This window comes from Acomys minous (assembly GCF_964271855.1).
Source record: "Acomys minous genome assembly, chromosome: 6".
Taxonomy (NCBI): domain Eukaryota; kingdom Metazoa; phylum Chordata; class Mammalia; order Rodentia; family Muridae; genus Acomys; species Acomys minous.
The window spans coordinates 91,706,175-91,732,843 of NC_140487.1; the positions used below are offsets into that span (position 1 = coordinate 91,706,175).

The 26,669-nt window shown below is 37.9% G+C and overlaps 2 protein-coding genes across 9 annotated transcripts in view; one reads left to right on the forward strand and one right to left on the reverse strand.

Annotated features, from left to right (window-relative positions):
- The window catches only part of LOC311598968 (selection and upkeep of intraepithelial T-cells protein 9-like), a 366,712-nt gene that overhangs the window by 67,107 nt on the left and 272,936 nt on the right, over positions 1–26,669 (reverse strand). The window lies entirely within an intron of this gene.
- Positions 25,222–26,669, forward strand: part of LOC311599685 (selection and upkeep of intraepithelial T-cells protein 2-like) — a gene marked incomplete at its 3' end in the record, with an annotated part of 59,939 nt that continues 58,491 nt past the window's right edge. The window contains exon 1 of the mRNA XM_084785692.1: positions 25,222–25,310. Within this exon, the coding sequence (XP_084641818.1) occupies positions 25,235–25,310 (76 nt within the window). The 5' untranslated portion in view covers positions 25,222–25,234. The remainder of the gene's footprint in view (positions 25,311–26,669) is intronic.

Genomic DNA, 26,669 nt, shown 5'->3' on the forward strand with positions numbered 1-26,669 from the left:
TTTAGCTTTGGAATGGGGCATCAGAATTTTGCCTCAGCCAGTAGATTCTTTTAGCCTTGAATGACCCTGGGCTGGCTCCGGACAATCATATCTAGTTCCGTTCCATCCATTTGCCTGCAAATTTCAAGGTATCCTTATTTTTAATTAGATAATTTAGTTTTGGTGTTTAATTTCTTGAGTTTTTTATAAATTTTATATATTAGCCCTTTATCAGATATAGGGTTGGTGAAGATCGTTTTCAAATCTGTTGGCTGTCACTTTGTTCAGTTGACAGTGTCCTGTGCCTTACAAAAGCTTTTTAGTTTCATGAGGTCCCATTTATTAATAGTTGATCTTAGAGCCTGAGCTGTTGGTGTTCTGTTCAGGAAGTTGTCACCTGTGCCAATGAGTTCTCAGATCTTTCCCACTTGTTTTTCTAACAGATTTAGTGTATCTGGTTTGTGTTGAGTTCTTTAATCCACTTGGACTTAAGTTTTGTAGAGAGTAACAAATACAGATCTATTTGGTTTTTTTTTTTTACATGTAGACACCCAGTTAGACCAACACAACTTATTGAAGATGCTGTCTTTTTTCTATTGTATTCTTTTGGTTTCTTTGTCAAAAATTAAATGAACATTGGTGTGTAGATTTATTTCTGGATCTTCAATTTGGTTCCATTGATCAGCTGACCTATTTCTATGCCAGTACAATGCCATTTTTATTACTGTACAGGATTGTTTTAGCTATTCTGGATTTTTTGTTTTTCCATATGAAGTTGAGAATTGATCTTTCAAGGTCGGTTAAAAAAAGTGTATATATTTTAATAGGGATTTCATTGAATCTGTAGATTGATTTGGGTAGCATGGCCATTTTTACTCTGTTGACTCTCCCAATCTATGAGCATCGGAGACCTTTCCTTTTTGATGTCTTCTTCAATTTTCTTCTTCAGAGATTTGAAGGTTTTTTTCATACAAGTCTTTCACTTACTTGGTTAGAGTTACACCAAGATACTTTATATTAATTGTGGCTATTGTGAAATGCGTGGTTTCCCTAATTTCTTTCTCACCCTGTTTGTCATTATTATATATGAGGGCTGCTGACTTTTTTTGAGTTGATTTTGTATCCAGTCACTTTGTTAAAGGTGTTTATCAGGTGTAGAATTTCCTTGGTAGACTTTTTGGGGTCACTTATGTATGCTATCATATCATCTGTGAATAGTGATACTTTAACTTCTTTCTTTCCTATTTGTACCCATTGATCTCCTTTAGTAGTCTTATTGCTCTTGGTAGGACTTCAAGTACTATATTGAAGAGCTATGGAGATAGTGGTCACCCTTGTCATGTTCCTGACATCAGTGGAATTGATTTAAGTTTCTCTTGATTTAGTTTGACATTGGCTATAGGCTTGCTGTATATTGCTTTTACTATGTATAAGTATGCACCTGTTATCCTGATCTCTCTAATTCTTTTAATATGAAAGGGTGCTGGATTTTGTCTAATGCTTTTTTAGCATCTTAGGAGATGATCATGTGGGTTTTTTTTCCTTTCAGTTTTTTTTATATGGTGGACTATTTTGATGGATTTCCATACATTGAACCACCCTGCATGCTTGGGATGAAGCCTATTTGGTCACACTGGATGAAAATTTTGATGTGTTCTTGAATTTGGATTGTCAGTATGCAATTGAGTATCTTTGCATCAATGTTCATTAGGGAAATTGGTCTGAAATTCTCTTTCTTTGTTAGGTTTTTGTGTGGCTTAGGTATTCAGATGACTTGCCTTCATTGAATGAGTTTTGTAGTGATCCTTTAGTGTTTTAGTTTAAGGAGTATTAGTATTAGTTCTGCTTTGAAGGTCTGATAGAATTCTGTGTGAAATCCATCTGGCCTTGTGCTTTTATTTTGTTGGGAGATTTTGATGATTGCTTCTATTTCCTTAGGGGATATAGGACTATTTAACTTTTTTGCCTGATCTTGATTCAAATTTGGGAATTGAAATTCATCAAGAAATTTTTACATGTCATTTAGATTTTCCAATTCTGTGGCATATGGGCTTTTGAAGTAGACCTAATGATTCTTTGGATTTCCTCAGTATCTGTTGTTTTGTTTTCATTTTCATTTCTGATATAATTACTTCAGATGCTTGCCCTTTGCCTTTTAGTCAGTTTGGCTAAAGGTTTGTCTATCTTGTTGATTTTCTCAAAGAACCACCTCTTGGTATCATTGATTTTTTGAATTGTTTTCTTTGTTTCTAATTTATTGATTTCAGCCCTGAGTTCGATTATTTCCAGCCATCTAACCATTTTTGGTGTGTCTGCTTCTTTTTTCTTGAGTTTTCAAGTGTTACATTTAAGTTGTTTGCATGTGATGTCTCCAATTTATTTATGAAGGCACTTAAGGCTATAAACTTTCTTCTCGGCACTGCTTTCGTTGTGTCCCAAAAGTTTGGATATGTTGTATTTTCATGTTCCTTCAATTCTATGAAGTGTTTCACTTCTTTCATTTCGTCCCTTATACAGCTGCCATTAACATAGTTCTGTTTCCATGTGTTTATAGGCTTTTGTTAGTTCTATTGTTTTTGATGTTCAGCTTTAGACCATGGTGGTCTGATAAGGTGCAGGGGATTATTTCAGTTTTATATCTCTTGAGACTTACTTTGTGACTGATTATATGGTCAATTTTAGTGAAGGTTCCATGTTGTGCTGAGAAGGTATATTCTTTTGTATTTGGGTGATACATTTGGTGGATGTCTGTTAGGTCCATTTGATTCATGACCATTGTTAGCTTCATTATTAGTCTATTTTCTGCTTCAAAAATCTGTCCATTGCTGAGAGTGGTTTATTGGGGTCTCCCATTCTTAATATGTGGGGATCAATGTGTGATTTAAACTTTAAAAGTGTTTCTTTTAAGAATGTAGGTGGGGTGCACTTGTATTTGGGGCATAGATATTCAGGATTGTGATGTCCTCTTGGTGAATTTTGCCCTTGATGAGAAAGAACTATCCTTCTTCATCTTTCTTGATGAATTTTAATTGAAAGTCTATTTTATTGGATATTAGAATGGCTACTCCAAGAATGGTTCTTGGGTCCTTTTGCTTGGAAAATCTTTTTCCAGCCCTTTACTCATAGGTAATGTCTATCTTTGTTGCTGAGGTGTGTTTATTGAATACACTAGAATGTTGGGTCTTCTTTCCACATGCATTCTTCTCTTAGTCTGCATCTTTTTATTGCAGAATTGAAGCCATTGATGTTGGGAGATATTAGTAACCAATAGTTGTTTGATCCTTTTATATCGTATTATGAAGGAGAGATAAACCTGTTTTTTATGATCCCAAGTGCAGGATTGGAATGGTCTTGTGAGAGAACAGGTGAGAGTAATCCACTAGAAGACTGACCACCTCATGCAGGAGCTTGATTGTTGCCAGCTGAAAAGATCCCATGAACAGACTCTGGGAGGAGATATATAGATGAGCCCAGAACTGGAGGAGGGGCTTTTTGGAGACTTGGGATAGATTTGGCTGTTCATCGCTGCACTTCGAGATGCTCCTAGAGAGAACTGCTTGAGGGAAGGCTTCAGGGCTCCAGCTCTTGCTGAAATTCTGGGTTCTGGTTACTCTAGGTTCCAGCAGAAGAAATCCTGCAGATTGCGCCAGGAGAATTGTTCCTCAGAATTCATATCTTACACTTTTGTTATTGTGTCCATTAATCCTCATTTCCTATTGCTTTTGTTAGTCTGGTTATAAGTGACATATACTCGTTCACTAAGTTGTTAATAAAATATATTGGTTAAGAAAATTGAGCATACAGTATTGTGTGGTGATCATGTGTGACTGTGCCTGTTTTGGATTTGCTGTGTTTTCTTGGGTGCAGTTGACTTCATTGTGTTTGAGTTTTCCTTCTAATATTTTCTGTAGAGCTAGGTTGGTACATAGATATTCTTTAAATTTGGTTTTGATATGGAATGTCTTGTATTTTCCATTTATGGTGACTGAAAATTTTTCTGGATATAGAAGTCTGTGTTAGTATCTATGATCCCTTAGTGTCTGCACGACATCAGCCCAGACCCTTCTGGCTTTTATGGACTCTGTTGAGAATTCCAGTGTAATTCTAATAGGTCTGGCTTTATGTGTTACTTGGTCTTTTTCCCTAGCTCCATTTAATATTCTTTTTTGTTCTGCAGATTTTGTGTTTTGATTATTATGTGCTGGAAGGAATTTCTTTTCTGGCCTAGTCTATTTGATGTTCTATAGGCCTCTTGTATGTTCAAGGGCATTACTTTCTTTAGGTTGGGGAAAATTTCTTCTATGTTTTCTTGAAAACATTTTCTGGTCCGTGGAACCTAGCATCTTCTTTTTCACCTACTCCTATAATCCTGAGATTACAGCTTTTCATCATGTCCTTGATTTCTCAGATGTTTTGTGTAATGGATTTTTCTGTTTTGATATTTTCTTTGAGAGATGTATGAATTTATTTAATGTATCTTCAGCCCTTGAGATTCTTTCCTCCAGTTGTTGAATTTTGTTGGCAATACTTACATGTTCAATTCATGATGTCTCCTCTAAGTTTTCAAGTTCTAGGGGTTTCTTGACTTGTGTTTTCTTAATTGAATCTAATTCCTTTTTTATGTCTTAAACAGCTTTACTTATTTCCCTTGCCTGTTTGATTGTGGTTTCTTGTTGTTCCTTCCTGGTCTCTATTTGTTTGTTTGTATTTTCCTGTAGTTCTTGGAAGGTTCTATTCATTTCCTCTTTATAATTCTCAAATAACTGTACAAGCATAGCTTTAGTTTCATTTTCCTGAGATTCATTTGCATTAGGGTGTCCATTGCTGTCTGTCTGGGTTTTCTGGAGTAGCAATGCTATAATGGTTTTGTTGTTTATCTTCTTTCTTTTAGCCATACTGAGGGGTCTCAGACTTTCTAAGCTGGCATTCAAGAGGGAAAGTTCCTTTGGAAGGCAGATATTTAGTTTATTGGCTGACAGACACTGTCTTCCTGGAGCTAGATTTGTCTGAGCTCTGCCACATAGGATCTAGGATTCATCAGGGTTCCTCTGACTATTTTGTCTCCTCAGAGGAATCAGTCACAGAGTTGAACAGTGGCTTGGAGGCCAGATACTGTATTGGCTTCCCTGTGCTGGTCCTCTGTCCCCCAAGGAGCCTATACTGGCTCCCTTACTCAGAAAAGTACAGTGTGTTTGGAGCTTGTGATTCTCAACCCCAGGGAACATCCAGCCATGACAGGAGTTGAGGGGGATTCTACTTATCTTTTCCAATTGATTACTCTGAGAAATCCCCATGACCGTGTTTTGTATAGGCAGCCTGTTCATTCATAAGTATTCTTGTGTACCTAATCCTCTGTTCCCCCATAGGGCCTGCACATTATCCAGTATTTGGAGAAGTACAGATTGCTTGAGGTTTGTGACTCCAAAACCTGGAGGATGTCTAGCCCATGGGTTGGAGGTGAGTCTTCTTCTGATCCTCCTCACTTGTACAGTTGAGAAGTCCCTAAGACTGTGTTTTGGATCAGTAGTCCATTCATTTACTTGTTTTGCTGCACTACAGATTCTCTGTTTCCCAGGGGGCCTGCACTCACTACAGTGTTTGGCGGAGAGCAGGTTGTTCACATTTTGTGCCTTCCCTGTATGAATTTCCTTAGGACTGAGAAATACAGAGAAAAATACGTTTTTATAGGAAAAGGCAAAATTTACACAAAATTACACCTGGCCGATATATAATACTTAAGGGCAGTGGTGATCAGCCAGAGATTTTTGGAACTTTGTCAACCAAAGTCTCAACAGCAGTTCTGGATATTTAGTGAACAAGCTAGACAGTTGGAGAGCTCTGGAACTTTGTCAAGCAAAGCCTTGACAACTTTTCCTCACATCTATGACAGTTCTGCAAAACCATATCCAGTCTCTCATGAAAACACAAACTGAAAACCAAGTAGGAAAAGACCGATAAGACTGACTTCCAGCATAACCCTTTTTGGTTGGAACTGGAGGTCCTATTGCTCCACATGGGTGCCAGATGCAGTTCCATGTTCTTCTCTCTCATTCAAGGTGCGCAGGCACTGCTGGTATATCAAACTGGAAAGAATTAATAAGAGTCCAAAACATGTGGGGTCTTCAGAATACTGGTACAGCCAGGAGTGTAGAAGAAAATACCTTAACTAAAGGTTTTTAGTGGTATAGCTCTTTTAGCTGGTGGTTATAGTCCTCCTCCAAGAGGGTCAAAAAGAAAAGAAGTAGCAGAGTAGCTTGGCAATTGGTCTGAGTTGGACCTAGATGCTATGCTAGGTGGCAGCAGGAGCCTAGACATGCAGGTAAGTCCTAGGGTCCAGCAGTTACTGTCCAGAGAGAAAAAACCATCTCTAAATCAACTCACCAAGTACTCAGTGAAAAAATAGCTTTCAGACAATCTTTGGTGAAATAGCTTGTGCCAGTTTGTTCGATGTAGATAGGGGCTAGATAAACCTTGGGCATTGGGAAGGGTATTTTAGGGTGAATGGATATCATTGGTGCTGGCTGGGATGCCAGTGGTGTGTGATGCTTTATTGCAACAATGAGCCTAGCTGTGATTCTACCTGTGACTACCTTTAGAATTATGGGGTTGGGGGTCATCAAAGTTGGGGGTCACCAGTGTAGGTACCCTTGGCCATGCAGATATGGAAGAGGGAGGGAACAGTGCTACTCCCTCTTGTTTCAGGCTGAGTTTTTCAAGGATTTGACACATCTTGGGGTTCATTTTAGCCTCATGGCTATTTTCCATGGTCACCCAGGCAAGATGCCCCCACACAGATTGTCAAAGTAAATATGGGGCCAAGCTAATCAATTCAGTCAAATGCTGAGAGAAACAACTTTGAATCACTCAATCTTGAGAGGAATTTGATCCAGAACAACTGGGTTAAACCATCCAACCCATGCTCAGAAAGAACAAGAAATTATGAGCTTATTCAGCAGTAAATCTCAGAAGCTGAAAATATTCTAGGCCTGGATTAGATTGTATGGAGGCCAGAAGCTTCCAGAAGTAGGACTAGGTTAGCAGAAGGAGCCAATAAATCTATGGGATGTTAATTAAATCAAGTGAACAAAATAATTTTACAGGGACTTTCATTTGCAGTAGTTGGTGATTTAGAAGAGACACAGAACATGAAAAGCTGCAGAGAATAACAAACATAAATGTGACCTCTAGTGTATTCCCCCTCCTCTCATAATTAAATATTATGGTGGAAAAAAAGGGGAAACATAAGAGCCAGATATGATAAATTACTACAAGGAAACAGTGTCTTCTGGACACAGCAGGCCATTTGCACATATGAATCCACAGTGGTTACAACAGCTTATGAAAATTCTATGGAAGATCAAGCCAGACCAAATCTCAATATTGAGAAAGAAGTTTGGTATGAAATTGTCTTCATAATTGAAGAGTCATTAACAATTGACAACTGCTGAGAGAGGAGATGGAATCTTCTCTAAGTAAGGCAACCATACACCCATGGAAGACAGTACATCCCAAAACATTTGAATAGCACAAATTGGTCTTGATGGGTGTATTGGTTAGAGTTTGCAAACTCAACACAAAGACACATCAGGGTAGAGGGAATCTTAATTGAGAATATGCCTACATAAATAAGATTGTCTTGTAAACAAGACTGTATGGTACTGTCCTGATTAATTATTGATAAGAGAGATGCCAGAATACTCTGGATAGTCACAATCCTGGACATGAAGTAAGAATTCAAGCTTATGAAGCCATAAGGAGCATGCCAAGAAGTTTTCCTTCCAAAACCTTTGCTTTAATTTCAGCCTCCATATTCCTACACTGATTGAGATCCGGATTTTGTTTCCATCACTGATGGTAAGTGATCTAAATTGTAAATAACATAAACCTTTTCCTCTGCATGTCCCTTTTGGCCATGGTGTTTTATCACATCAATAAAATTATTTTTGTTGTGTGAGATTCAAATGGCGGCGAGCATTGTGGACTGTGTGTAGAATCTCCAGTAAACAATTCAGGGAATTGCATGGAATTCTTAACCAGGAACACCAAGCTCTCCCCCCACCCCACTGCAGCAGGAGTACTCCACAGTTCAAAAGGACCAAAATACAGAAACCCTGTGTACCCATGCACATGGGAGGAGCACAAATGTTCTTGGACCAGAGCAGCAGAGACAGCGGCTGAGTTTGCAGCTGGGAACCCTCCAGCAGAGGTGATTGGAGTGCTGACCAGTGAAAATTGCATGATTTGGTCCCTGCAACCCAATCTCAATTCGGCTCACAGTCTACACCCTGAGACCCAAACAGGACTCGGCGCTTGGTTCAGCTCCTGAGATCCTAGCTGAGCTTGGCGTGTGGGTTGGGCTCAAAGTCCCTAGCTGAACTTGGCATGCGGCCCTGGCCCTGAGACTCTGGCAAGACTCTGTGTGCAGTTTGGGCCCAGAGTCCCTAGCTGAATTGGACATGCAATTTTGACACAGAGTCCCTAGATGAACTTGGTGTGCAGTCCCAGCCCTGAGACTCTAGCTGAGCTTGGCATGTGATCCCAGCCCTGAGACTCTGACTGAACTCAGTGACCTCAGTGTGCAGTTTGGGCTTGTGACCCTGGATGGACTCAGCACTAACTGGACTAAGTGTGTGGATTAGGCCCTGAGACCTGTTTGGGTCCAGAGAAGCAAACTGGACTCAACGTTCAGGTTGGGTCCATAGATGCTAATTGGACTCAGTGTGTGTGCATGGTTTGGGCCCTGTGACAAGAGCCTGGATTCTGTGAATGGTCTAGGTCCTAAAATGCTACCAAGAATCACAGACTAGTGGAGAATCAGAGCTCCGGGACTAAGGAAATCTTGGGGAAACAGGGAATGGAGTGGATATCAGAACCCCTCCCCACGACCTGGCTCAGGGCCTGAAGAGCTCCAGTGCCACAAGGAGGCCAGAAGGCTGTGGATACTTTGGCTTCAGCTAGCACACATTCTGAGACCCAGGATGAATACAGTGGAGTTGGGGATGACTGGCTGTGAGAGACACAAGCTACATGGCTGGCCTCCTGCCATCCAGACCAGTCAAGCATAAGAGCTTCACGCCTAGGGAAATCGTAAGAAAATGGGTGAATCTATCCTCAGACTCCCTCCACCCAACTCCAGAAGCTACCTGCCAAAAGCAGAGATGGCAACATAACTAAAGGACAGGGTAAAATCATATGCAAAGAACCACAAAACAATATGGCGTCTACAGATCCAAGTGATCCCAAAGAAAACAACCCAGAGAATTCAAACACAATGGAAATACAAGAAAATGATCTAAAATTCTTAGTAATGATGATGGTAATTGAGGAAACAAATAAAATTCATAAGCAAATGCAGGAAGATGCAGCCAAACAGGTGAAAGACATAAAAGAGACCTTAAAGAGGCACTGGAAAATAATTCAGGAAATTAAGGTTTACCGCCTGTATTGTCCTTGGCTGGTGCCTTAGTTTGAGCGGGACCCCTGGGCCCAAATCTGCCTATCATAATATTCTACTTGTAGGCTTCTAGGACCCTCTGGATCCTTCTACTTTGCCATTCTCCCGTGCTACAAACAACCAGATGAAGGAAATCAATAAAACTCTTCAAGCTCTGAAGGCCTATGAAGAGGCAATGGAAGAAACTCAGGAATATACAATCAGATGAAAGAAAGAAAGAAAACAGTTCAAGATCTGAAGATGAAAATTGATTGAATGATAAACACAGAGACAGAAGAAAACAAGAAACTGAAAGCTCAGAAAGGAAGGTGAGCAACACAGAGGTGAGCCTGTCTAAAAGAATCCAAGAGATGGAGAAAAGAATCTCAGGTCTAGAAGATATATTCATAGATCTTGAAACAACCATTAAATAAAATGCTAAATCTGGAAAAATCCTGACACAAAACATCCAAGAAATCAAGGACACCATGAGAAGAAGAAATCTGAAGATAATAGGCATTGAGGAAAGAGAAGATGCCAGACCCCAAGGCCCAGAAAGTATTCTCACCAAAACCATAGAAGAAAACTTCCCCAATCTAAAGAAAGAGATGCCTATAAACATACAAGTAGCCTACAGAACACCAAATAGAATAACCAAGAAAAAAACTTCTAACCACATAATAATCAAAACACAAAATATACAGAACAAAGAAAAATATTAAAAGCGGCAAGAAAAAAGGGCCAAATAACATTTAATGGCAAACCTATCAGAATTACACCTGACTTCTCAGCAGAGACCATAAAAGCCAGAAGGGCCTGGACAGAGATCCTGTAAGCCCTAAGAGACCACAGATGCCAGGCCAGACTACTTTGTCCAGCAAAACTATTAATAACCATTGATGGAGAAAACAAAATATTCCGTGACAAAAACAAATTCAAACAGTACCTATCCACAAATTCAGCCTTACAGAAGGTAGTAGAAGGAAAACTCTACCTTAAAGGGACAAGCTACAGCCAAAACTACACAGGAAATAAATAACTACACCATCGCAAAAACACAACTACACAAATGTACTACAGGAACCAACATCACAATTAATACTCTTAACAGTCACTGGTCAGTAATATCTCTCAACATCAATGGTCTCAATTCTCCAATAAAAAGACACAGACTAACTGAAAGGATGCATAAACAAGATCCAACATTCTTCTGCATTCAAAAAACACATCTCACCCATAAAGATAGACATTACCTCAGGGTAAAAGGATGGAAAAAATATTCCAAGCAAATGATCACAAGAAGTGAGCAGGCGTAGCCATTTTAATATCTAACAAAATAGACTTTCAACCAAAATTAATCAAAAGAGATGAGGAAGGACACTTCATACTCATCAAAGGTAAAGTCAACCAAGATGACATCACAATTCTGAACATCTATGCTCCCAATACAAGGGCACCCACATTTGTAAAAGATCTATTAATGAAGCTTAAACCACACATCGATCCACACACAATAATAGTGGGAGACTTCACCACCCCACTCTCACTTAAGGATAGGTCATTGAAACAGAAATAAAATCATTAACCAATGCTATGAATCAAATGGATATAACAGATATATACAGAACCTTTCACCCAAACAAAAAGGAATATACATTCTTCTCTGCAACCCATGGCACTTTCTCCAGGTCACAAAGCAAGCCTCAACAGATAAAAGAGGGTTGAAATAATACCTTGTATCCTATCTGATCACCATGGTCTTAGGCTGCACTTCAACAACAACAGAACTAACAAAAAGCCTATGCATCCATGGAAACTAAACAACTCTCTACTTAATGACATCTGGGTCAGGGAAGAAATAAATAAAGAAATTAAGGAGTTTCTGAAATTCAATGAAAATGAAGAAACAACATACCCATATTTGTAGGATACATTGAAAGCAGTGCTAAGAGAAAAATTCATAGCACTAAGTTCCTTTAAAAAGAATTGGAAGTTTACTGCCTATGTTCTCCTTGGCTGGTGCCTTAGTTTGAGGAGGACCCCAGGACCCAGATCCGCCTGTCATAAAATTCTTCTTGAAGGTTTCTATGACCCTGTGGATACTTCTATTTCCCCATTCTTCCATGCTACTCTCACCTAAAGTATCAATAGGATGTCCTCTTTTCTGACCCACTTTCCCGGTAAGTAAAGTTTTTCATGGGATGTATCCCTTGGACTAGTGTCTCAACATCAGTAAGCATATACCGTTTGTCTATTTTTGCTTCTAGGTGAATTCACTCATTATGATAATTTCTAGTTCAATCCATTTGTCCACAAATTTCGGGAATTCCTTATTTTTAATAGCTGAGTAGTATTCCATAGTGTAAATGTACCACAGTTTCTTAGTCCATTCTTCTCCTGAGGGACACTTAGGCTGTTTCCATGTTCTGGCTATTATGAATAAAGCAGCTATGAACATGGTTGAGCATATGTCCCTGTTGTGTGGTAGGGCATTTTCTGGGTATATTCCAAGGAGTGGGATATCTGGGTCTTGAGGAAGCCCCTTCGAACCCCTACCCATACCTAGCCGATGAATAGGATATTCTCCACTGTTGAGTGGAGAGTGAGATCTGACTCTCACACGAACTCTGGTGCCCCTTTTCTGACCACATCCCCTGTTTGGGGAGGCCTGGCGGCACTCAGAGGAAGGATAGCAAGTCACCAAGAAGAGACTCGATACTCTAAGAGCATATTTAGGGGGAGGAGGTCTCCCTCAATCACAGACATAGGGGAGGGGAGAAGGGGGGAAGTGGGAGAGAGGGAAGAACAGGAGAATACAAGGGAAGGGCTAACAATTGAGATGTAATATGAATAAACTAATAAAAAATTAAAAAAAAGAAATTGGAAACACCCCACCTAAACAACTTAATAACACAGCTGGAAACCCTAGGAAAAAAGAAGCAAAAACACCCAAGAGGAGTAGACAGCTGGAAATAATCAAAATCAGGGCTGAAATTAATAAATTAGAAACAAAGAAAACAGTCCAAAGAATCAACAAAACCAAGAGCAAGTTCTTTGAGAAAATCAACAAAATAGAAAAACCATTAGCCAGATGAACTAAAAGACAGAGATACAGTATCCAAATCAACAAAATCAGAAATGAAAAGGAAGACATAACAACTGACATTAAGATATACAAAGATTCATAAGATCCTACTTTGAAATATGGCACAAAATTTGAAAATCTAAGGGAAATTGACAACTTTCTTCATCAATTTCAGTTGCCAAAATGAGTGAAGAACAGATAAATAAGCTAAATAGTACTATTTCCCCTAGAGAAATAGAAGCAATCATTGGTAGTCTCCTAACAAAAAAAAAAGCCCAGGGCAAGATGGTTTCAGTGCAGAATTCTACCAGACCTTCAAGGATGTGCTAATAGGGATACTCTTCAAGCTACTCCAAAAGATAAAAATGAATGGAACATTACAAAATTGATTCTATGAGGCCATAGTCACATTGATACCTAAACCTCACAAAGACCCAACAAAGAGAATTTCAGACCAATTTGTCTTATGGCCATTGATGCAAAATATTCAATAAAATATTTGCAAAATGAATACAAGAGCACATCAAAGATATCATTCACTATGACCAGGTAGGCTTCATTCCAAGCATGCAGAGATGGTTTAGTATACAGAAATCCATCAATGTAATCCACCATATAAACAAACTGCAGAGAAAGCATTTGATAAAATCCAAAGCCCATTCAATTTTAAAGTTTTGGAGAGATCAGCGATACAAAGCACATACCTCAACATAATAAAGGTTATATACAGCAAACCAATAGCCAAAATCAAAGTAAATGGTGAGATACTCAAGGAAATTCCACTAAAATCTGGAACAAGGCAGTGCTGCCCACTCTCTCCATATCTTTTCAATATAGTACTGGAAGTTCTAGCCAGAGCAATAAGACACCAAAAGGAGATTCATGGGATCCAATCGGGAAAAGAGGAAGTCCAATTATCCCTATTTGCAGATGATATGATAGTGTACATAAGTGACCCCCACAATTCCACCAGAGAACTACTACAACTGAGAAACACCCTCAGCAAACTGGCTGGATACAAAATTAACTTTAAAAAGTCAGTAGCCTTCCTATATACAAATGACAATCGTGCAGAGGAAGAAATTAGGAAAACTACATCCTTCACGTTAGCCACAAGCAACATAAACTATTTAGGAGTTACTCTAACCAAGCAAGTGAAGGACGTGTTTGATAAAAATTTGAAAACACTGAAGAAAGAGATTGAAGATGACATGAGAAGATGGAATGGTTTTCCGTTCTCATGGATTGGGAGAATTAACATAGTAAAAATGGCCATCTTACCAAAAGCAATTTACAGATCCAATGCAACCCCTATCAAAATACCTACACAATTTTTTAAAGAAATCAAAAGGTCATTTCTCAACTTCATATGGAAAAACAAAACCCCAGAATAGCTAAAACAATCTTGTATAATAAATGATCCTCTGGAGGAATCTCCATACCTGATCTCAAGCTATACTATAAAGCAGCGGTAATTAAAAAAGCATGGTACTGGCACAGCAATAGGCTGGTTGATCAGTGAAATCTATTCAAAGACCCAGATATGAATCCACACACATATGGTTCCTTGATTTTTGACAAAGAAGCCACATCTATTCAATGGGAAAAGGATAGCATCTTCAACAAATGGTGCTGGTGTAACTGGATATCTCTGTGTAAAAAAATGCAATTGGACCCATATTTGTCCCCATGCACAAAACTCAAGTCCAAGTGGAACAAAGACCTCAACATAAAATCAGAGACACTAAATCAGTTAGAAGAAAAAGTGGGGAAGAGCTTGGAACACATTGGCACTGGAGACAACTTCCTGAACAGAACTTCAACAGCCCAGGCCTTAAGGTCAACAACTAATAAATGAGACCCCATGAGGCTGCGAAGCTTCTGTAAGGCAGGAGACACTGTCAACAGAACAAAGAGACAGCCTGTAGACTGGGAAAAGATCTTCACCAACCCTACGTCTGACAAAGGTCTATTATCCAAAATATATAAGAACTCAAGAAATTAAACACCGCCAAACCAAATAATTCCAATTGAAAAATGGGGCTCAGAACTAAACAGAGAATTCTCAACAGAGGAATATCAAAAGGCTGAGAAACACTTAAAGAAATGTTCAACCTCCTTAGTCATCAAGGAAATGCAAATCAAAAAAACTCTGAGATTCCATCTTATACCCATCAGAGTTGGTAAGATCAAAAATTCAAACTTCAAGTGACACCATATGCTGGCAAGGATGCGGAGAGAGAGGAACATCTCTTCATTGCTGGTGGGAATGCAAAAAGTACAACCACTTTGGAAATCTATCTGGCACTATCTCAGGAAACTGGGAATAGGGCTTCCTCAAGACCCTAGTGTCCAGATTTTGTGGATATTTTGTGTTAGGAATTTTCTAGCTTTAACATTTTTTTTTATCAATGTATCTATTTCTTCCATTTTATCTTTAACACCTGATACTCTGTCTTCTATCTTTTGTATTTTCTTGGTTATATTGTCTGTACTTCCTGTTTACTTAACTAGATTTTCCATTTTTTGAATTCCTTCACTTTGTGTCTCCTGTATGGCTTATTTTCATTTTCATTTTCAGATCTTGAACAAGTTCTTTCACTTGTTTGCTTGATTTTCTTTTGTTTCTGTTTTTGATTTTTGGGTTTGTCTTGGCATTATCTAAGGCACTTATTGATTTCCTCCAATTTTTTCATTGTCTTTTTCTTGATTTATTTAAGGGATTTTTGCCATGGACCAGCTCAGTCAGGGAATGGTCCTTGGGTTCAAGGTTCTTGAGCAGTCAGTGGACAGAAGATAAGGCAGTGACAAACAGAAACAAAACTCATGCGAAAGTTCTGCTTATGAGTGTATTTTGCAGCCAAGCAGTCTAGCATTATATACATTTCTTCTTCTGAAACAGGGGGGTTTATGGTGGTTACAATTTCCACATAGCAGTCTCAAAGAAGTCAGTGAGCAACCAAACATACACAATACAGATACAGAATGTAAGGTTATTGTGTTGTCATTATCTGAATTACAGCTTTTAATGAAACAATACAAAGTACATAGCAGAAAGACATCATCTCTCCTAAGTTACTGGATTGATATCAATATGTATGTGCTTTCTTTGTTCAGGGCCAACATCTTTTCCCTAACGAAACTTGTGCCCAACATCTGTGTGTCAGGGCATTTCTCTTTTCTTCTCCATTCCTTTTACCTGGAGTCTTTTTAAATACAGAGATCCTATACCAGCAACTTAATATAACACCTGAAAGCCCTAGAACAAAAAGAAGCGGACACACCCAAGGGGAATAGATGGAGAGAAATAATCGAACTCTGTGCAGAAATCAATAAATTAGAAGCAAAGAGAAAAATGCAAACAATCAATGAAATCAATACCTGTTTCTTTCTTTGAGAAAATCAACAGGACAAACCCTTAGCCAAACTAATTAAAAAACAGTGGGAGAATATATACATCAGCAAAATCAGAAATGAAAAGTGAGACATAACCACAGACACTGAGGAAATCCAAAAAAAAAATCATTAGGTCTTACTTCAAAAGCCTATGTGCCACAAAATTTGAAAATTTAAATGAAATTATTTTCTTGATAGATAACAATGACCAAAGCTGAATAAATATCAGATAAACAAATTAAACAGTCCTATATCCCCTAAGAAAATAGAAGTAGCTATACCCAGCCTCCCAACTAAAAGAAGCCCAGGGCCAGATGGAGTCAGCACAGAATTTTATCAGACAGTCAAAGAAGAGGTAATACCAATTCTCTTCAAAGTATTCCACAAAATAGAAATGGAAGAATTTCCAAACTCATTCTATCAGGCTACAGTCACCTTGATACATAAACCACACAAAGACCTATCAAAGAAAGAATATTTCAGACCAATTTCCCTCATGAACATTGATGCAAAATTACTCAACAAAATATTCATAAAACACATTTAAGAACACATGAAATATATCATTCATCATGACCAAGTAGTCTTCATCACAGGGATGCAGGGGTGGTTCAATATACAAAAATCAATATACTCCATCATATAAACAAACTGAAAGGAAAAATTACATGATCATCTCCTTAGATCATGAAAAACTATTTGACAAAATCCAACAATCGTTCACGTTGAAAGTCTTGAAGAGATCAATGATACAATGCATGTACCTAAACATAGTAAAAGCAATAAATGGCAAGCCCTTAGCTTACATCAAACTAAATAGAGAGAAATTTCAATCATTTCCACTGAAATGAGGAACAGAACAAGGTTGTCTACCCCTTCTGTATCTTTTCAATATAGTACTTAAAGTCTAATCTACAACAAGACAACTATAGGAGATCAAAGGGATACAAATTAGAAAAAAAGAGGTCAAAGTATCACTATGCACAGATGATATGATACTATATATAAGTGGCCTCAAAATTTCTACCAAGGAACTCCTACAGCAGATAGATACCTTCAGCAAACTGGCTGGTTACAAAATTAACTAAAAGTATCAGTTGCTCTCCTTCATACAAAAGACAATCATGCTGAGAAAGAAATTAGTGAAACAACACCATTCACAGTAGCCATAAAAAACATAAAGTAACCTGTTGGTACTCTAACAAACAAGTGAAAGACTTGTATGAAAAAAAAAAACTTCAAATCTCTGAAGAAAGAAATTGAAGAAAATATCAAAAGATGGAAGATCTCCTATGATCATGGATTGGTATGGTTAACATAGTAAAAACGGCTATCTTACCAGGAGCAATCTATAGGTTCAATGCAATTCCCATCAAAATTTCACCCCAATTTTTAATAGAACTTGAAAGAACAATTCTCAACTTCATATTGAGAAAGAAAACAACCAAATAGCTAAAACAATTCTATACAGTAAAAAAAAAAATCTTCTGGATATATCTCCATCTCTGATCTCAAGCTGTACTATAGATCAACAGTAATGAAAACTGCATGGTGCTAGCATAGAAACAGACATGTGGACCGAGACAATCAATTCAAATCCCCAGAAATAAACCCACAAACATATGGACACTTGTTTTTGACAAAAAAGCCAAATCCATACAATGGAAAAAAGTCAGCATTTTCAACAAATGATGCTGCTCTAACTGGATGTCTACATGTAGAAATATACAAATAGACCCTTATTTATCACCTTGCACAAAATTAAGGTCCAAGTAGATTAAAGATCAAAATAAAACCAGACGTACTAAATCTGTTAGAAGAAATAACTGGGGAAGAGCCTTAAGCTCATTGGCACAGGAGACAACTTCCTGAACAGAACACCAATAGCTCAGGCTCTAAGATCAGCATTAATAAATGGGACCTCATGAAGCTGAAGTGCTTCTGCAAGGCAAAGGGCACTGACAACAGAACAAAATGACAGTTTATAGATTGGGAAAGTTCTTCACCACCTCTACATCTGACAGAGGGTTGATATCCAAAATATATAAAGAAATCAGAAATTAAACACCACCAAACCAAAGGTCTATTTTAAAAATGGGGTCCAGAACTAAACAGAGAATTCTCAGTAAAGGAATATCAAATGGCTGAGAAACACTTAAAGACAAGCTTAATGTTTCTAGTTATCAGGGAAATGTAAGTCAAAATAACTCAGATTCCATCTTACACCTATTGGAATGGCTAAGATGAAAATTTCAAGTGATGGCATATACACCTGAGAATGTGGAGAAAAGAGAACACTTCCGTTAGGCTGAATCTGTCAGCCCTTTGAGGCCTTGAGGATAAAACTGAGTCTGGCCCGGTTTTCAGCAAGTTTCTGCTGGGTACTTCTGCATAGGAATGACTCAGCATGGTCCATCAGGGCACATCCTGGTGTCAGCCCTGCCTACCAACAGCCATGTAACATGAATTGATTGGCCCCACACCTTATGTCCAGCCCATTCCCTATAGTCTATTTAAGAGAAACCCTCCACAATAAAGTGGAGACCTCCCCAACCCTGTGTTTTTTCTTAGGGTGTCATAGCAGGAGTCTGGGTCATCGAAACTCTTCATCCCACTCAGCCCCCAGGAAGAGGAAATGGCATTTCTGAGTCCCTCCCATTCCAGCCCTACCTGCTGGCATAAGAGACCCAGCACACTTCACCATTATTGGTGGGAGTTCATACTTGTAAAACCACTTTGAAATCAATCTGGAGCTTTCACAGAAATTAGGTATAGTTCTACTTCCAGACCCAGCTATATTGCTCCTGGGCATACACCCAAGAGATGCTGCACCATACAACAAGGATATATGGTCAACTATGTTCATAGCAGCCTTATTCATAATAGCCAGAAGCTGGAAAGGAGCTAGATGTCCTTTAGCTAAATAAGGAATAGAAACTGTGTTACATTTATACAATGGAATACTACTCAGCTATCAAAAAACAAGGAAACCTTGAAATTAGCAGGCAAATGGATGGAACTATAAGTGATCATCCTGAATGAGGTAACTTACACCCAGAAAGACATGTATAGTATATACTCACTTATAAGTGAGTACTAGTCACATAACACAGGATAACCCCTCCACAATTCACAGACCTAAAGAAGCTAAATAACAAGGAAGACCCTAGGTAAAATGTGTAATTCTCATTCAGAAGGGCAAATAGAACAGACACCAGAAGATGAAGAGGTGGAACATGATGGGAGCCTAACATAGAGGTCCTCTGAAAGATTACTACCAGCAGGGGTTCAAAGCAGATGCTGAGACTCAGAGTCAAAGTTCCAAACTTCTGTATGGAGCACAGGGCCAAGGAGTCTTATGGAAGAGTTGAGGGATAGGTGGACCTGGAGAGGATGGGACTTCCCCAAGGAGACGAATAGATCCAAAAAATCCTGGGGGGGGGGGGATGGAGGATGTGGTGATGTTACAAAGACTGGTGCACCAAACGACGAAAATGCATGGTGAGGACCTAGACCCTCTGCTCAGATGTAGTTGATAGGCACCACAGTCTCCCTGTGGGTCCCATAATATGAGGAATGGGAGCTACTTTTGTCATGGACTCTGGTGCCCACTCATTGATCACTTCCCCTTGGCAGGGCAGCCTTACCAGTCACAGAAGAAGAGGATACAGGCAGTCCAGATAAGACTTGATAGGTGAGGTCAGATGATAGGGGAAGAGGGCTCCTGCTTTATGAGGACTACGGGACTAGGGAAGGAGGGTGAGGGAAGGAGGGCTTGACCGGGAGGTATCAATAGAGGGGACTACATTCAGGATGTGAAGTGAACAAATTAAAAATAGAAAATTAAAAACAATAAATAAAACAACAAAACAAACAAAGAAGAAAGAATTTTTGTGTGCCTACAAATTGAAACACACTCCCTACTCTGTTCTCTATCAAATACACTGTCAGGTCATAAAGCTGAATTGTTTGATTCATTGGAGTTAAGTTTTGTCCATGGTGAAAGATAAGCAGATAGTTTCATTATTTTATGTGTAGCTATCCAGTCTGATAAACCACATATGTTTGCTATTACTATACATCTTAATTTAACTTTAAATCAGTGATGGTGGTACTGCCAACAATGTTGTTACTGTTAAAGACTTTTTTTGCTGTCCTTGGTCTTATGTATATACATTAGAATTTAGATACTTTTCTTTCCAGTTTCTGTGAAACACTGCATTGGACTTTTAGTAGGCATTGCCCTGAATCAATATGTTGCTTTTAGAAAGTTAGTCAATTTTACAACATTGGTCCTACCAATGAATGAACAGGTGATATATTTTTCATTTTCTTCAATTGTGTCTTCATGTTTTAATTGTACAATTATTTCACTTTCTTTTATAAAATATATTCCATGACATCCTCTGTAACTATTGTCTGCCTGATTTTGTGTTAGTATGTTTGTCATTGGTGAACGAGGATGATATTTTTTGTTGCTAATTTTATGTCCTTGCTAATTTGATGATTTTTTAAATCAGTTTTGGTATATGCCTAATGATATCTGATATCTTTAATATTTTTATTGATATAATTAAGTATTCTTTGAATTCTCATTTTATAATTTTTATACTGTTTGTTTCCTTTTGTATCATATTAATATAGCTAACACTTCAGGTTCTATGGTAAACATTAGCTGTGAGAGTTAACATCCTTGTCTTATTTCAGATTTTGGTAGAAATGTCATTTTTTTCAATTTCATGTAATGTTGACTGTTGACATATTTCATATTGCCTTTATTATGTTGAGCTATGTATGTGTAGCCTTGTCTGTCCTGGACTCACTTTGTAGGCAAGGCTGGCCTAGAACTCAAAGATATCCATCTGCCTTTGCCTGGAAGGGCATGTATCACCAATCCTGGCCTTCTCCAGAAATTTTACCATAAAATGAAGTTATATTTTCTTAATGCCTCTTTTTTCATCTAATGAAAGTAGACCATCATTAACAAAGAGACCCAGTTCTTGCCAGGATCCAGAGAATAAAAGACTGAGGCGTGCTCAACTTTAAGAGAGACATACATCATTCCCCCTCCTCCCAAAGTTTAATGATCAGTGTGGGATAAAAAGGGGATGTATAAAAGCAGAGCCAGGTATAATAGATTCGCCCAAGGAAACAGTGTCTTCTGGACACAGCAGGACATTTGCACACATGAGTTCACAGTAGGTATAGGAGTGTGACTAAAACCATGCATGTTCAACCCATACCAAATCCCTGCATGGAGAAAGACATTTGTTATAAAATTCGTCCTATTGTTGAGGAGTCATTGGCAGCTGATAGCTGCTGGGAGAAGAGAGGGAATCATTTCTAAGAGCATAGTTCCTGGTAAGCCAACCAAATGCACATGTAAAACCATACATCCAAAAACCCTTTGAATAGCACAAACTGGTCTTGATAGGTGTACTAACTACATTTTGAAAACGTTATACAAACCAAAACTTAACAAGGAAGAGAGACTCTTAATTGAGAAAATACTTAAATGTGATTGTTCTGTAGTCAAGACTATCTAGTACCTTCCTGATTAATTCTTCATGTGAGAGATCCTAGACTCGTCTGTTGGGACTAATCCTGGGCATGCAGTAAGAAGTAAGTCTGAACAACCATAAGGATCAGTCCTGGAATGCGTTTTTCCTCCAAGACTTCTGTTTATGTTCCTGCCTCCAGGTTTCTTCACTGCTTGAGATTCTGTTTTTCTTTCCATCACTGATGGGAAGTGATCTCCATTGTAACTGAAATAAACTCTTCGGTCCCCATGCTGCTTTTGGTCATGGTTTATTATCACAACAACAAAAAAATTTTTATTGTATTTTGTTTTTTAAATAAAGGACACAAAGTAGCTTGCAGAGGGAAGGGGCATGATTTGGGAAGAATTGGGAATGAATATGATAAAATTACTTAGTAAAAATATATACAGGACTACTAAAATATATATTATAAAATATTTTAATGTGTGTATTTGTTATCACATATGCATGATAAATGTGTATACAGTTATATGACATATTTGTGGAAATACAATTATACATCCACAGAAATATACTTTTATATGCATATGTACGTGCCTCTAAATATCTCTAAATATTTTCTAAATATATGTATGTACATGAAGTTCTATATGCATTCATATTCATAGCTCATCTATACTTATATACATATGTCATCTATATAGGTCATCTGTCATATATATAAAGAATTGAGTACACACATATATATTTAAATATATATCATACATGATTTTTAAATTTTTATAACTTCTATTATTTTTTCTGAGGCTCACCTCTTGTTGTTCCACTCCGTCGTTTTTCCAAGTCAAGTGACTGAAACTTTCTGGGACTATTTTGAAGTGACTACTTTCTTTTGTGTCTTCAAGATATAGCTGCTCTGTCAGCCTGGGAAATTCCTGTGCTCTTTTTCTTAACTGCACTAACTGGTTGTTATGTTTAGAGATTATTGTCACTTATTGTTAAATGTATGAACCTCATTGAATGCCTCATTAGAACTTAAATTCATTTACTTGTGCTTCACCTGTCTCCTCTTTATATGTATTTGTCTAGCATTCAAAATACCTTTGGCATCTTTGGTTTTGTTCTTTCCCTGTGTGAGGTGAGTCTTGCTAGTGCTTCAGTAAAAACATGATGCAGTCAGTGAGGTAAATATAATTTCATTTGTGAGTTGACATAACCAGCTCTGTAGGAATGTGATCGGAAAGAGACCTAAGTATCAGGCTTGCAGAATCATGTGACCAGACTTTCAGAGTAGGAGAGGGAAGTTGGCAGTTAGGTCCCCTGATCTTCATCTAACTCTAGCATGCTTTGTGACTTCAGAAAAACTGCTGACAACTCAAGTGATGCTATCATAGCTATAAAAGAGAGCTGCCATGGGATCAACAGGATCAGCTGAGGGAATTTAGTAAGGTTTTAAGATATGGGTCTATATTCACAGGTAATTTTTATTTCTTCTGCCTCCAGGGAGAAATAATTTGCCCCTAAAAATAAGCTCCAAGACTTAGACAGAAGTATTTTTAAGGATTAGTAAATCTTGTGGCTCAGAATAATGGAGAGTTAGTGCCTTCTGTGAGGGAAAGAACCAAGTTTCTTTTATGGGTCAGTTGAAACTGACTCTGTAGCTATGAATCTTTGTGGATACTGAGATCTTGTTCTGGGGTGTGGTTTGATCAGCTTTAAACAAAATATATACCTTTGACTATAATTTTCAGCCACATAAATTGAAACTCATGACCACTCCATGTTCTTCTCAACCAAAATAACTTCTCTATTATATCTAGTTGTAAAGAAAAAAATCAACAAAGAACAGAATATGAGAGATGTCCATGTTGGGTTTTTTACAATGTATCTCTAAAATGTAATTTCTAAAATAGGCCAGCAAAAAGGCAAATATCTCGTGTTTCAGTCATACATGGAAGTTTTTTTAACTGATTTCCTAGAAATAGTGACATAAACAGGAATGGAACAATAGAATTAGTGGATATGTGGATAAGAAAAGGGAATTTTTTTCCAGGATCTCAACCCTAGACAAGAAGCTACTGACAACTAATGACTTCTGGGAGAAGTAGAATTAGCCTCTCCCAGGGATGAGTCTACTTGTTGCTTGTCCGATGAAGAGGTCAGACTTGAAACCGTATGCCCACAAAAGAGAAAGAAATGACTCAGTAGGATATGTTTAAATATATTTGTGCATACATACATATATACATATATGTACACACATACATAATATATATGAATATGCATGTACATTCTTCTGTACTATTGTTACAACAATAATGTTGTTGCACATATACATATGTATAAGTATGTATATCTATATGTATATTATAGAAATGTATATGTATGTGTGTGTGGTGTAGCAATAATAAAGAAAAAGATGCTGTTGCCTTGAGAATGGATGATGTACAAGAAGCTGCAGGGAGGAAGGGGAGTGTGAAAGTAATATAAATTTATTTCAATTGAAAATATTTTAATACTTCCTCTCTACCCTCTTCTCTCCCTCCTACTTTTGCTCTCTCTCTCCCTCTCTCTCTCTCTCTCTCTCTCTCTCTCTCTCTCTCTCTCAGAATACCCTCTTCCAACTTTTTTCTCCCCCATGCTCATTTAATAAACTCCTCCACAACATAGAAAAGAAAATATTTATAGACTTGATTTCAAGATAGAGAACAGAGTGATCATCACTAGAATAGAGAAAGAGGAAGAGAATGGAAATTGTGATGTATACAAATATACAAATGTATAATTATCTAGGAGAAATAATTCTAGAAGTGAAAGTTTAGTTTAAAACAATTTACTGTCTTCAGATGTGGTTGTACACACCTCTAAACCCAGTACTCTGGAGGCAGATGCAGAAGGTTCTCCATGAGTTTGAGGCCAGCCTGGTCTACAGACAGAGGTCCAGGACAGCCAGGTTTCTGATATACAGAGAATCCTTGCCAGGAAAATCAACATTAATAACAAAAGACCAATTTATGATATTTGTTAAAATTATTTACTTTATATCTGGGACACAGCCTTCCTCCTCTCCTCCTGATCCCACCCTCCCTCCCTGTTTCTTCTATATCCCCTCCCCTAATCCTCAAGGAAGGAGAGTTACCTACCCACCCACTCTAGCATATCAAGTAGCATCAGTACTGACTGCATCCTTTTCCCCTGTGGCTTGTTGAGGTAGCTCTGCCCAGAAGTGATAGAAAAGTCCACAACAGAGTCCATGTCAGAATCAGCCCACATTCCTCTAAGTAGGGAACCCATCTGAAGAATTAACTGCCCACCCCATCTGTGAAGGGGGCCTGTATTCAGTCCATGCATAGTCCTTGGTTGGAGCTTCAGTCTCCACAGTCCCCCCTGGGACATGGTTAGTTGGCTCTTTTGATCTTCTTGTAGAACTAAATGTAACAGACATTTACACTACAGGGCCTTTGAGACTTGGATCTGTTTGGCAGTCCCATAATCTTGTCTATAGGGACAGGAAACCTGATAATGTTTTTAAACCCAGAAGACAAAATCAGTCTTGGAAAGATGTGATCCTCTAAGGGGGAAGAAATATCTGTGTGAATCTGATCATTGCATGGATTATTCCTAAAACTAAGATGGAAAACAAAATATGTAGCAAGTAGAAATATAAGGATGATAAATGTCATGACATAAATGGCTGTAGTAAAGTTATTCATTGTCTGAAATTGAGGTCTAATGATAGTTAACTCTGTTTAGAAACCAATTGTTGAAGAAAAGCATAAACGTATTTGAATTCTGTAGCTTTATTTCTGTTTTCACTAGTTATTAACTTGTGCAGGTATAATGGGAACTATGGAAATACTTCTTGCAACATACCATGTTGTCTTTTGCCTCCTGCAGATGGTAGCACTGAGTTCAGGTATGAATTTCTCACTTGCCCTTATGAGCCTTAGCAATGCCAAGTAGCCCAGGAAAACAAAGGAATGGTACAAAAGAAGGCTACTTAACCACTTCTTATAATGTTTGAATATAAAAATAAAGTGAAGACTGTCATGAAAGTATCCAGCTTAGAGTAATCATGTCTGATTAGCAAATAATGATTTCCTTGTGTTTGTTTCTGCTTCCAGGAAGAAAGTTCAATGAAAGTGATAAAATACTCACCTAAAGGACTCAATATTTGTACTAAATTCATGTTATAAATTTACTAAATTGTATGTTACATTTATACTGAGGAATTGTTAGAGGCTCAGATACATATTAGAATTCATATGATTAAAAAGTACAGGTATGTAAAAAGACGGGAAGATGAACCAGGCTAGGAGAATGAAAATTTGACTTTGTAGAGACACCTATTCAAAGCAAATAAGTAGGGATTACTTGGAGACTTTAAAAAATTAGACAACAAACTATGTGAAAAATGTAAAATATTGTATAAAAAGCTGATTGCCCAATGGTAAAATTACACAGATGCATCTTTTCTTGGGTTCCATCCTGATTAGACTCATTCATGGTACTAGGAGCTACATTTGATGAGGAGATCTATCCTCTTATGACTTCTTCTGCCATTATTTGGTGATTTCATTTGGATTACCTTTGTATATGCATAGAGCAATTCTAGCAATATTCCGTTGTATTAGGTTTCTGCATGACCCCTGAAATGAGTCTTATTTTTAGCTGTCCCTCTCTGTATTTCTTCTCTTGGCTTTGTCCTTGTCTCCTTTTGATTTCCAAATTCCATCCATCGCTCATATTTCATTTTCACTTCCTAGGAGGTCCATCTCTACCCCTATCCTCTTAGTCTATACACATAGGCATTGTAGTCTTCTTACTCAAGACTTGAAAGTTCACAGCCACATATAAGTCCATACAAACCATACTTCTCTATCTGGTCTGCATTACCTCACTCAGAATGACTTTTTTCTAGTATCATCCATTTGCCTGTGAATTTTATGATTACATATTTTTAGATGGCTGTGTAATAATATTACATTGTAAATATGTCCAATATTTTCTTTAAAATTTATTCATTGAAAAACATCTAGGCTATTTCCAATTTCTGAATATTATAACTACATACACTAACATAATTAAGCAAGTGTCTCTGTATTAGGATAAGGCATCCCTTGGGTTATGTGTTCAGGGGTAGTATAGCTAGATCTTGAGGTAGACCTAGTCTCAGCTTCTTGAGAAACCACATCACTGATTTCTTTAGTGGCTGTATGAGTATGAACTGTCATTTGCAATAGATGTTTGGGCCTTTTACTCCACATCTTTGCCA